This window comes from Maylandia zebra, linkage group LG3 (genome assembly GCF_041146795.1).
Source record: "Maylandia zebra isolate NMK-2024a linkage group LG3, Mzebra_GT3a, whole genome shotgun sequence".
In the NCBI taxonomy this organism is placed as follows: Eukaryota; Metazoa; Chordata; class Actinopteri; order Cichliformes; family Cichlidae; genus Maylandia; species Maylandia zebra.
The window spans coordinates 63,770,978-63,783,940 of record NC_135169.1 but is presented as its reverse complement, the minus strand read 5'-3'; the positions used below and the strand labels follow the sequence as shown (position 1 = coordinate 63,783,940).

Genomic DNA, 12,963 nt, shown 5'->3' with positions numbered 1-12,963 from the left:
TTGTGATGGTGCTTTGTTTTCTCTATTATTATGTTGCTCTTTGTTGTTTGCTGTCTCCTCTGTTTGTTTTTTTTGTTTGTTTGTTTTTTTTCTCCATACAGGTGACCCAGGAGTTCTTTTTTTTTTCTCTCTCTTCCCCCCCCCTTCTCACCGTCTCTTCTCCCCTTTGGTTTTCTTTCTTTCTCTCCCCCTCTTTCTCTCATTCATTCCCCCTGTCCTATTTATTTAAAAAAAAAAAAAAAAAAAGAAATATTCAACATTCTTTACTTCAACTGAATGAAACTGAAAACACCATTTCACACGACCCAGATGGGATATTTAGACTGTATAACTGTTCACGCTACATCTCTTCACTAGTAAAAGAAAGAAAAAATACAAAGAGAAATTTAAAAATGCTGCCAAAATGCTGCACAGAGCAAAAGGAAAAACAAACAACAACAAAAAAACGGCCCTGTCCTCATGGCAGTTGCAGTGTATATAAAAATGAACCCTGCGATCTGTTCCTGGAATTGAGCTTCAAAAATGCAGCAGAACAAGTGTGAGATTTAAATGTCTTCTCACCTAGAGCTGATCACCTTGCATGCATAACAGTGAGCTTTCCTTGCAGGAGCAGTTTTGTCTTAGTTGTGAGCTTTTCTTGTACCAGACTCTGCGCCCCAATTTTAGTGTCAGACCACACCTTCAGAGTATTCCATCAGAACCAACCACGACGCAAGAGGAACACTGATGACGTGCAACCCCATGACCCAATCTGGGGCAGTGATGTACCAGCGGAGTTCAAGTTGTGGACCACCGGACAGAAGGTCCTGCACTCACTGTTCCCATGGGTCGGAACTGGAAAAAACACGTTAAGAATTGAGACTCTTGACTACCGATTTGGACTTTTCCTGAACAGCTCAACAAAGATGAATAAGGCTCAGAATGAGGAAATCGACGCGATCAGAATAGTGGTCATGCAACACAGGGTCGCTCTGGACATGATTCTCGCTGAGAGAGGGGGCCTCTGTGTCTTATTCAACACCACTTGTTGCACCTATATCCCGGACAACGTGCACTCCTTGACCATGACCACCGCCCTAGACAAGTTGCGACAACTGAGTAATGCGCAGCAACAAGACTATGTCACGAACAATGAGGACTGGCTGACCTGGCTGCTGAGTGGCAGCTGGAAGACCCTCGTGATAAAAGGACTCGTAGTGATAGGAGTTCTGCTTCTATTATTGTGCTTGTTTTCTACATGTATCCTACCATGCATAAGATCCATGATTGACAAAATGGTACAGGCCACAGTAATTACCTATGTTGGACTGACAAACCTCACAGAAGAAAGGGAGAGAAAAAACACACCTGTGACGATTTAGTATAGAAACACACACACACATACTGAATGATGCTACAATTGAAAATGTTATAAGCAAGTGATTGTTGGCTGATAATAAAGTATGATTAAGTGAAAAATATTAACATCAGGAGGGGATGTTAAAGAAGAAACGCTTTTATGAGTTTTATGTTGCATTAAACTACCTGCTCATAGACAGAGTGGGCTGAAGAAGCAAGCCCAAATCCGCCTTGGAACCCTGAACATCGGAACAATGACCGGAAGAAGTCGAGAATTGGCTGATGCCCTCAAAACCCACCGCATCGACATCGCGTGCATTCAAGAAACCAAGTGGAAGGGAGCGAAGGCACGGGACATTGGAGAAGGCTTTAAGCTTTTCTACAATGGCAACCGGGCCCAGAATGGAGTGGGCATAGTGGTGAGTCAAAAGCTCCGGGACAACGTGGTCGAAGTTACCCGCATATCGGATCGCATCATGTCAGTGAAGATCGACGCCGACCCGACCGTCCTACGGATTATCTCCTGCTATGCACCACAGACCAACTGCCCCGACGAGGAGAAGACAGAATTCTGGCGCGCCCTCGACGACCACCTGCAAACGATTAGCCCTGAGGAACATGTGGCGGTAGGTGGCGACCTAAATGGACATGTAGGCAAGGGGAGAGACGGATATCACCGATTCCATGGCGGCCAAGGATTTGGGACCAGAAACGACGACGGTTGCCGGGTACTGGACTACGCAGAGGCCCACGATCTTGCCGTGACTAACACCTTCTTTAAAAAGAAGCCGGCACACCTCATCATGTACTCCAGCGGCGGCAGAGACACCCAAATCGACTACTGGCTAGTCCGAAGACCCCATCTCAGCCTAGTCACGAACGTAAAAGTCATACCATCAACCCATATTGGCCCTCAACATCGGCTACTTGTGATGGATCTCCGACTCAACCTTGGCCAACGACGACGAAGAACACCAACCATGACGGTGGAGAAGATCAAGTGGTGGCGCCTCTCTGAGTGCAAACAGCAGCTTATAGACGCCCTTGAACACCTCAACGTGGACTCCAATGAGCCAGTGGACAAGGCTTGGGAGAACGTCGCCAGTCAAATACGTGACGCAGCAGGCAACACCCTTGGGGCGACGAAACCAGGGAAGCACTTCATCGACAAGCAAGTATGGTGGTGGAATGATAGCGTGCAGCAAACCATCAAGGAAAAGAAGTCGGCACTCAAAGTGTGGCTTCAATCCCGCAGCGATGGCGACTACCAGCAATACAGGGCCCTACGATCGGCCGCAAAGAAGGCGGTAGCAGCGGCAAAGGCATCGCAATATGACCAACTGTATGAAGAGTTGGACACGCCCGGAGGAGCGAACAAAATCTACCGCCTTGCCAGTAGCCGCCATCGAGCAACACAGGATATTGGCCAGGTCAAACACATTAAGGATGCTAACCATCAACCCTCCGCGACCCGCCCGCCATCCTCAATCGCTGGAGCGAGTATTTCTCCGATATCTGCAACGTGGAGTTCCCTCACCAGCCAATCCACAGTGCCCTGCCCGTCCCAGGACCTGTCCCGCCAATCACCATCAAGGAAGTCGAAACAGCCGTTAAAAATATGAAGAATGGCAAAGCGACCGGACCAGACGATATACCAGCCGAAGTCTGGAAACTGCTCGGGCGCCAAGGCGCCTTAGTCCTCGCCAGCCTGTTCAATAGCATCATCAGAGACGGGACCGTCCCAGCAGCCTGGTCAACCAGCATAACGGTGCCCATCTGGAAAGGGAAAGGCGATGTGGCTGAATGCTCCAACTACCGCCCTATCCGACTCCTAAGCCATACCATGAAGGTTTTCGAACGGATCATCGACGCCAGGATGCGAGAAATCGTCAACTTAACGCCCAACCAATGTGGCTTCATCAGGGGGCGTGGCACGATGGACGCCATCCATGCTGCCCGCCTGCTTTTGGAGAAGCACCAAGAGAAGTCCAAGACCATCCACATGACCTTCCTCGACTTGGAAAAGGCGTTTGACCGTGTCCCACACGACCTTATCTGGCACTCCCTGCGATCACATGGAGTTCCTGAAGCCTACGTCAACTGGACAAAGCTCCTCTACCGACAAGTCATCAGCGTGGTCAGAAGCCCAGTGGGAACATCGTCGCCCTTTAACATCAATGTGGGCGTCCACCAAGGCTCGGCACTCTCCCCGCTGCTCTTCATCCTTTGCATGGACACTGTGACGGCGGATCTCCAGTCACCCCATCCCTGGACACTTCTCTACGCCGACGATGTCTTCCTGGCTGATGAATCGCGAATAGAACTGCAATATCAAACGCAGCAGTGGAAGACTCGCCTAGCTGACTTCGGCCTGAGGCTTAACACCAACAAGACCGAATACTTAGAGGCTGGCCCCCAGACCGACGGTACGATCAGCGTCGATGGAGAAGATCTGGCGAAAGTACCTCATTTCAAATACCTCGGATCGATGATCAGCAATGACGGCGATATCCTACTAGATGTACGAGCCAGGATCAACGCAGCGTGGATGAAATGGCGCCAAGTCACCGGCGTCCTGTGTGACCGAAGAATGCCCAATCGCCTCAAGTCAAAGATCTACAAGAGTGTAGTGCGCCCTGTCGCCCTCTATGGATCCGAGTGCTGGCCAGCCACCGCAAAGCACGAACAAGCCCTCCACGCGATGGAAATGCGGATGCTGCGATGGTGCCTAGGCCTGACACGATGGGACCACGTCATGAACACCGACGTTAGAAAGAGGATGGGAGTCGCGCCAATCACAGATAAGATGCAAGAAGCGAGGCTGCGGTGGTACGGACATGTGGTACGGAGCGATGAGAACTCAGTGGTGAGAACAGCACTGCGGCTCAGCCCCCAAGGACGTCGACCTAGAGGCAGACCAAAGTGGAGATGGATGGACCGAATCAAGGACGACGTGAAGAAGATCGAAGTCGATCTGACCGACGCCCTTGATCGACCCAAGTGGAGACGACTTTGCAGAAAAGCGGACCCTGCAACCAAGCGGGAAAAACGCTAGGAGGAAGATGTTGCATTAAAGTATGTTCATATTTTACTCTTAATAGGAAAAGAACAAAATGTACTACTCGTTCTGTTTATAGAAAGAGGAAGTTCACCCTATGACATTTATATGAACTTAGACACACACACACACATATATGCAAAATTAGAGGAAACTGCTATGCTTGTTTCACCCTGCTATAAATAATAAACGACTACTGCAGCTCGGTGTGAGTCCTCTCTGAGCCCTCACCCGTGCAGCACGTTAACCGTCTCCAAGTGTCTCAGTGTTGTTTATTCACCTAACTGTTTGATAACTGTAAATCTCTGACAAGAGTTTATTTATACCATCTTCACGTGAACACATTCAAGAACATAACAGATGAAGACACATTAAAAACTTCCACACTACATGAAGCAAGAAAAATAGTTTATTCCTTTATGTAGAAAAAACAGAAACATCAAACATCTCCAAGACTCTCTTTGAAAGAACTAAAAACCTTTGTTCTCATGGTCCAATCATGAGTGAACTCCCCGATGAAGCCTTGTGTGCTAAAACATGTCAGAGTTTTAAAGGTTAAACATGAGTTTCCAAAACGTTTTGCTGGAGAACAATGAACTATTTGACTGAGTTTCAATCATTTACAGACGAGCAAAACCAGGACAGAGAAAAAAGGACAAAACTGACTCAGTAAAACAACAGAAAAGAAGATCCCATGTAGATCTGTATTATGTAGAAGTTCAGCCCAGCAACCAGTTCAGTTCAACACAAGTTTAAATGATTCTATCTGAACTCTGTGGAGCCTGATCTCAAGCTTTTTGAGTCTGACACAGAAACCAGAGGATCTTTCTGTGTCTTCAGATTCACTGTGATCCAGTGATGGGAGTGATTTCAGCCCTGAGTGATCGCGCTGATGTTTGCACAGAGCAGACAATGAGGTGAATGTTTGGGCACATTGGTAACAGTGAAACAGTTTATTAGTAACGTGGGATTGTTTGTGTTCAGAGTATGAAATGAGATTCCTGAAGCTCTTGCCACACTGTTCACAGCAGTACACATCATGTCTGGTGTGAATGCGTAGGTGTGTATTTCGGCTCTCTCTCCGGCTGAAAGTTTTTCCACAGATGTCACAGCTGTATGCCTTAATTCCAGAGTGGGTAACTAGATGCTTCTGTAAGTGGCTACTGTGAGTAAAAGCTCTGCCACACTGATCACAGCTGTACGCTTTAACTCCACTGTGGATGAGTTGGTGTTTTTTTAGGGAACCCTTCCTGGAAAAAGAATTTCCACACAAGTCACAGCTGAACGGTCTCTCTCCAGTGTGGATGACCTGATGCTGTTTTAGTTTAGCCCTCACAGTAAAACCCTTCCCACACTCGTCACAGCTGTATGCCTTAATTCCAGAGTGGGTAACTAGATGCCTCTGTAAGTGGCTACTTTGAGTAAAAGCTCTGCCACACTGATCACAGCTGTACGCTTTAACTCCACTGTGGATGAGTTGGTGTTGTTTTAGGGAACGCTTGAAGGAAAAAGACTTTCCACACAAGTCACAGCTGAACGGTCTCTCTCCAGTGTGGATGACCTGATGCTGTTTTAGTGAAGCCCTCACAGTAAAACCCTTCCCACACTCGTCACAGGTGTGTTTTTTCTCTCCCTTTCTTCTGTGAGGTTTGTCGGCCTCCTGAGAGCGCTGACTTCTGGCTCCATGTTGGTCCTGCAGTGACAGAGATACAAACAGAGGCAGTGAGTGAAATGCAGTCATGGAACAAACTCAACCTTCAAACTCCATTAACACTAGTTTTAAACCTGAAGGTGGAGCGTGGCACCAAACACCTTAAAGGTCTCTTATCCCCACCTGCTGGTAGTTCTAACACATTACATCCAACCTGCTGTTAAAGATAATTCATGACTGTTCAAACACTAAAATCATGCCCATCCCTCCTGATTGTATACACACACACACACACACACACACACACACACACACACACACACACACACACACACACACATTATTTTATAATTTAGATTATTTTGTTGTTTCCTATTACATATTTCTATAATTTGTATAGATTTATACAGAATTATTCAGTGATAATAAATCCTATGTTTGTTTATTCTAAAGGAACCCCGTTAGCTTCCACAACAGATGTTGCTCGTCTTCCGTCAAATACTCACATAAAATATTACACAATAAAGTGGATTCAAGATATCCACATAATTTCACTCTTACATCCACAGTGAGGTTTCACAATTGTTCAAATATAAGCAATCAATAATAATAATAATAATATCAATAACATTGAGGCACATTACACAAATTTCAAAAACAAATCATGTCTTACAATATTTACAACAACTGAAAGCTCTGTAAATCGGCTTTTAAGTGTTCATTGAAGTTTTGAATAATTCTCTAATTTTTTAAGGCAACTTATTCCACTTAAAAGTTGCTCTAAATGTAACAGTTTTACAAAACGTTACTTTTAACTCGAGCATTTACTAAATTGCAGCTTGTTGAAAACTGTGTAATATGAGCAGAATAAATGTGGTGTGTTTAACAGAATTGCTTTCTTTAGAACTACAAGTAAGCCAGAGAATATTTTAGCCTGTACAGGAAGCCAAGAAAGGTTATTATGCATTTGATCAATATTAGTATAGTATGAACATCTTCACACATCTGGACGCCTTATTCTGGACTAACTGAAGTCTGTTAAGATCTGTCTTATTAGCTGCTGACCAAATGATTGAACAATACTCCAGATGAGACATTACTAGTGCATTAATGACATCTTTCATAATGAAGAAGTGATACACAAAGAGCATTTCATAGCCATAGCTATGCCTTGTCGGCAGAGTTATGTGACATTAGTGATGTTTGTACTTTCAGCGTTAACTTGCTTTTAAAGCCTTTAAAATATACGCCGTTCAATAGTCGACCTTCATCTGACAGAGAATGTGATGATTTTGTGGATAATTAAAGTCAGTCATATATCCACAAACACAACAAGCTGAAAGTCAGTGATGCTGCTCGGTTTGCAGTCCTGAACATCACGGCACAAGCAGGATTCACTGCACCACCACAGACCTGTGATAGCACTATCCCCCTGCTGAACGAGCTGAACACTTTCTTTGCTCGCTTTGAAGTCCAAAACAGCACCACTGCACAGAAGACCCCACCCCCTCCTGGTGACCAGGTGATGACTCTGTCCCCGGACAGCGTGAGGAGATCCCTCAGCAGGATCAATGCACGTAAAGCTCCGGGTCCTGACAACATTCCTGGTCGTGTACTGAGAGACTGTGCAGTGGAACTCACTGATGTCTTCACAGACATCTTCAACATATCACTCATCCAGGCTGTCGTCCCCACATGTTTTAAAGCCACCACAATCATTCCGGTTCCAAAAAAGTCATCTCCCTCCTGCTTTAATGACTACCGTCCTGTTGCACTTACTCCCATCCTGATGAAGTGCTTCGAACGACTAGTCATGCAACACATCAGGACTGTCCTGCCCCCCTCCCTGGATCCCTTCCAGTTTGCGTATCGGCCCAACCGCTCAACCGATGATGCCATCTCCACTGCACTCCACTCGAATGCTGTTCATAGATTTCAGTTCAGCATTCAACACTATAATCCCCCAACAGCTCACTCAAAAACTGGTCCAGCTGGGGCTCAACACCTCACTGTGCAACTGGCTGTTGGATTTCCTCACCGGAAGACCTCAAGCAGTACGGGTCGGCAGTAATACATCCAGCACCATCATTTTAAACACGGGGGCCCCGCAGGGATGCGTGCTGAGCCCCCTCCTCTTCACTCTGCTGACCCATGACTGCACTCCATCATACAGCTCCAACCTCTTCATCAAGTTTGCGGACGACACAACGGTGGTGGGTCTCATTAGCAACAGGGATGAGACCGACTACAGAAGTGAGGTGAGATGCCTGGCCACGTGGTGTGCTGACAACAATCTCTCTCTGAATGTGGAGAAGACGAAGGAGATTGTTGTGGACTTCAGGAGAATGCACACCCAACATGCTCCTCTGACCATTGTCTGTGGAGAGAGTGAGCAGCACCAAGTTCTTGGGTGTGCACATCACAGAGGATCTCTCCTGGACGTACAACACCACAGCACTGGCCAAGAAATCACAGCAGCGTCTCTTCTTTCTCCGCAAACTAAGAAGAGCAGGAGCACCAGCCCCCATCATGTACACTTTCTACAGAGGCACCATCGAGAGCGTCCTGTCGAGCTGCATCACTGTGTGGTTTGGAGCCTGCAATGCGTCCTGTCATAAAACCCCCCAACGCATAGTGAGAGCTGCAGAGAGGATCATTGGTGTCTCTCTCCCCTCCCTCCAGGACATTTACAGCACCCGTCTCACTAAAAAAGCCCTTTGCATAGCGGCTGATCCCACGCACCCAATGCAAAGCTTCTTCAAGCTGCTGCCGTCAGGGAGGAGACTGTGGAGTCTCCAGGCCAGGACCAGCAGGCTGAAGGACAGCTTCATCCATCAGGCTGTCAGGAAGCTTAACTCCCTCCCGATTCTGCCCCCTCTCCCCTCTCTCCTCCATGGTCTCACTGAACTCTGTCACACACACACACACTCTCTGACTCACTCACTGGCCTGCACCAGTTACCAGTCACTTTGTGGAGCAGTGGACTGCCATTACCTCATAAGACTTTGTGTTACACTATCTCTTACCGTACATTACTAAATCTCCAGTTGCACTATTTGCCTATTTGCACTACTCTGCCTGGTTTACACTCAATGTCATTTACCCTTACTTGACTATTGTATATTGTATATTGTATAGCTTTCTTGGTATAATCGTATTGTATTTATTTAAATTTTTACTTTTTAATTATTTTACTTGCATTTCTTAATCACTCTCTTATATTTAAATGTTCTTTTGCTATTTCATCTAGGGTTTGAGAGTAACGAAATTACTATTCTCTGTATGTCCTGTACATGTGGTAGAATTGACAAATAAAGTTGACTTTGACTGTTAATGTTAGCTGTGTTATATTGCTGCCTCTGTTCGGTGGTGTCGAGCCAAACGCACTTTAACGTGTGTTTGAACGAGCTGACGGTTCACTCGTTAAGCTGAAAGAAAGATGCTTTAATCACAGCAGTCACACATGTGTCCACTGCACCATCTGGAACTCTTCTTGTTTACACTCGTAATAACACAAACACTAAATCCTGCTTCTCTGGTGCTGTTGTGTAGCAGTGTGTACACCTGAGACTGTCACCTGTGTCTGTCCTGCACTCTCTCTCTGTTTCTTTCTCTCTGATTGTGGAATAAAAGTATGAACATGTGTTTATAAGTTACACTTGTGTTTGAATCCTGCAGCTTATCACACATTTGATTTCCATGTGTGACGACTGCAAGTGTCCAGAGTGAGGACAGACTGAGGGACCCACTGCTGCACATCATCTGTGAGGCTTTGCACCCCTGATGATCCACCAGAACAAATTCAGCAGTGTGTGAGGAAGAGGAGGAGGAAGAGCCAGCAGCACAGAAATGAAGCCCAACAATCATGTTTCACAGTCCTGTGGTCTCAGCCTCAGATACTCATCAAATCACACAGAGCTCATGTAGAAACAAATGAACTAAATATGTTCTCCTTCATTTCTGTCAAACAAAGCTGTATGAAACGTTTCCAGCTGTTAGTATCATGGTTGCTAGGCAACCTGGGCAGCGCGACGGAGGCTAGACGTCCCATTTCACGAGCCTACGAGCCTCGCACTTCGGCCTTAGCGGTCTTTGAGTACGCGGCCCTTGAGGACTTTAAAGCTGCAGAACCTGAATCGGGATACAGCCATGATGATCTCCAGCCTCGTGCTCGCCAACATTCTCACCTGAGTTAAGAAGATGATCACTGAAATGGTCTCAGCAGGTCCTTTGATGACAGCAATGAAATGCAGTGGTAAGGCTTTTTGGGGATTAAGTTAGTTTTCATGGCAAAGAAGGATGATGCAGTTCATCTGATCACTCCTCATAACATTCTGGAGTGCAGGCAAAATGCTATTATAAAAACTTAAGCAGCAACTTCTCCAGGTTCCAATAGTTATGCAATTCTCAAACCTTTTGGCCACGACTGTATAACCTCTTCTGAAGTTTAGTGGATATTATACATGGTTATGCTCAGGATGTGTTGGCCAGTTTCCACTGGAAACGCCTTTTGGTTAAACTGTCAGCGAGGAATTTGCATTTGCACTGTTACATTTTTATATAACTTTAATGCACATAAACAACAGCTGCTTGTTTCAGTGAAAATACATTGATGGGTTTTTAATAAAGTTGTGCAGCTGTAAAGTATTTTGTCTGGTGTCAATTATATCGTCAGCTACATCGTTATGGCAAATATTCAAATGTATATGGTGATAAATATCTTTGGTCATATGGTCCTGCTCTGTCTGTCACCTTCTGTGTTGAGCTCATTGTTTCCTCTGTAGTGGCTGAGCTGAGTCCAAGTAGCTGAAAATGTTCCTCTGCTGCTCCGTCAGACTCTCCTCCTCCTGCTGATCAGCTGGGACACAAAACAGATCTTTGTTAGGCTCCACACTGCACTGAAGAGTCAAAGTGTCTCATATGTTCATCTGACAAGTAAAAGAACACATTTTTGTTTCCCGAGGTGGGCAACTTGTTGGAAACAAACACAAAAGGTTTGAGCACTGATACCTGCCATTGCTGCCATTGAAAGATGCAACGCCAGCAATGTGGATTGTCAAGACTCAAACCAATCATCAAGCAAAGACAACAGGGATCATTTGTTTCTGTTTATTTAGCATTCACAGCATTTGTAGTTGCCTTCTGTGCAGGGGAAGTCCACGCACACTGAGGGCACGTCAGGGATGACGAGAAAGTGACAGGAGAAAATCCGTCCCGGTCAACCACCCAAACATCAATAACGGGAACCTTATACAGCGCTTCCCTATACACGTCGAACTCCCGCAGGCACAAAGACATTACGGAGGCTATCACTTATCACCTGACCAAAGATATGGCTCCATCAACACTGTGCAAAACGAGGGATTTAGGAAAACGATCAACACCCTAGACAAACGCTACACAGTGCCGTCCCGCAACTATTTTTCTATTGTCGCACTACCTGCTCTGTACACGCAGCGTCGAGCAACGGTGGAGACGGAATTTCAAGCAGGACAACATTTTGCTGCAACAACAAAACGTGAGACATTTGTTGTTTTATGTTTATTTATTGTTATGACAGAATCATGATCTCAATTCTAAGCCAAAAAATCGTGATTCTCATTTTATGCAAAATCGTGCCGCCCTAACATTAACACAAAACTATTGTTTCACCAGAGAAACACACATGAAGAGAGAGAGAGAGACAATAACAGCTACCAAACAGTCGTCATAATTCGTCACACAATGAGAAAAGGACAAATCAACAAGTAACAATGACTAATTAATATTAAAATCTGTAACATAATGTATTGTTTGGAGTTTAGTCTGATTGGTTCAGGATGAGCTGCCATTATCCAATCACACGTCTGCTTACCTGCATCTTTTCTCTTTTTTCTAACCTGAGCACCTGATGGCTTTGAACTTTTGTTGTCCATCTTCCATTGGTTTGAATTTTGCGCTCCAGTACAAACACAAATCCCCCAACCCGAGGATCAGCACAATTAACCTAACAGACCTACACCTTAGTTCACAGATTCACTTTGTCTAAGGTTGATTTCTGGGATTTCACACAACCCAGGATTCAGATGGTGAATCCATGATGGGCTTGGATTTACATCATTATAAATGAAATGCGCTCTACTTGGAAGCAGAAGGCCCCACCCCTTTTGACGGGTTGTGTGAGACTTTAAATCATCAAACTGTAAATTATAAATTTAAATTGTTATTGATCCTTTACCCCGAGTCCTAAAGTGTAGATTTATTTTCTTACTCTTCTTATACAGTGGGGCAAAAAAGTATTTAGTCAGCCACCGATTGTGCAAGTTCCTCCACCTAAAATGATGACAGAGGTCAGTAATTTGCACCAGAGGTACACTTCAACTGTGAGAGACAGAATGTGAAAAAAAAAAATCCATGAATTCACATGGTAGGATTTGTAAAGAATTTATTCGTAAATCAGGGTGGAAAATAAGTATTTGGTCAATAACAAAAATACAACTCAATACTTTGTAACATAACCTTTGTTGGCAATAACAGAGGTCAAACGTTTACTATAGGTCTTTACCAGGTTTGCACACACAGTAGCTGGTATTTTGGCCCATTCCTCCATGCAGATCTTCTCGAGAGCAGTGATGTTTTGGGGCTGTCGCCGAGCAACACGGACTTTCAACTCCCGCCACAGATTTTCTATGGGGTTGAGGTCTGGAGACTGGCTAGGCCACTCCAGGACTTTCAAATGCTTCTTACGGAGCCACTCCTTTGTTGCCCGGGCGGTGTGTTTTGGATCATTGTCATGTTGGAAGACCCAGCCTCGTTTCATCTTCAAAGTTCTCACTGATGGGAGGAGGTTTTGGCTCAAAATCTCACGATACATGGCCCCATTCATTCTGTCCTTAACACGGATCAGTCGTCCTGTCCCCTTGGCAGAAAAACTGCC

General features: G+C 45.4%; 1 protein-coding gene across 2 annotated transcripts in view; it reads right to left on the bottom strand.

The window, feature by feature from the left end:
- Positions 1-4,776: 4,776 nt before the first annotated feature.
- The window catches only part of LOC143416635 (uncharacterized), a 37,825-nt gene continuing 29,638 nt past the window's right edge, over positions 4,777-12,963 (bottom strand). For both annotated transcript variants that reach the window (XM_076882076.1, XM_076882075.1), the window contains exons 2-3: positions 10,800-10,905; positions 4,777-6,089 (exon numbers count right to left, since the gene is read on the bottom strand). In XM_076882076.1, the coding sequence (XP_076738191.1) occupies positions 5,133-6,089; positions 10,800-10,817 (975 nt within the window). In that variant the 5' untranslated portion in view covers positions 10,818-10,905 and the 3' untranslated portion in view covers positions 4,777-5,132. The remainder of the gene's footprint in view (positions 6,090-10,799; positions 10,906-12,963) is intronic.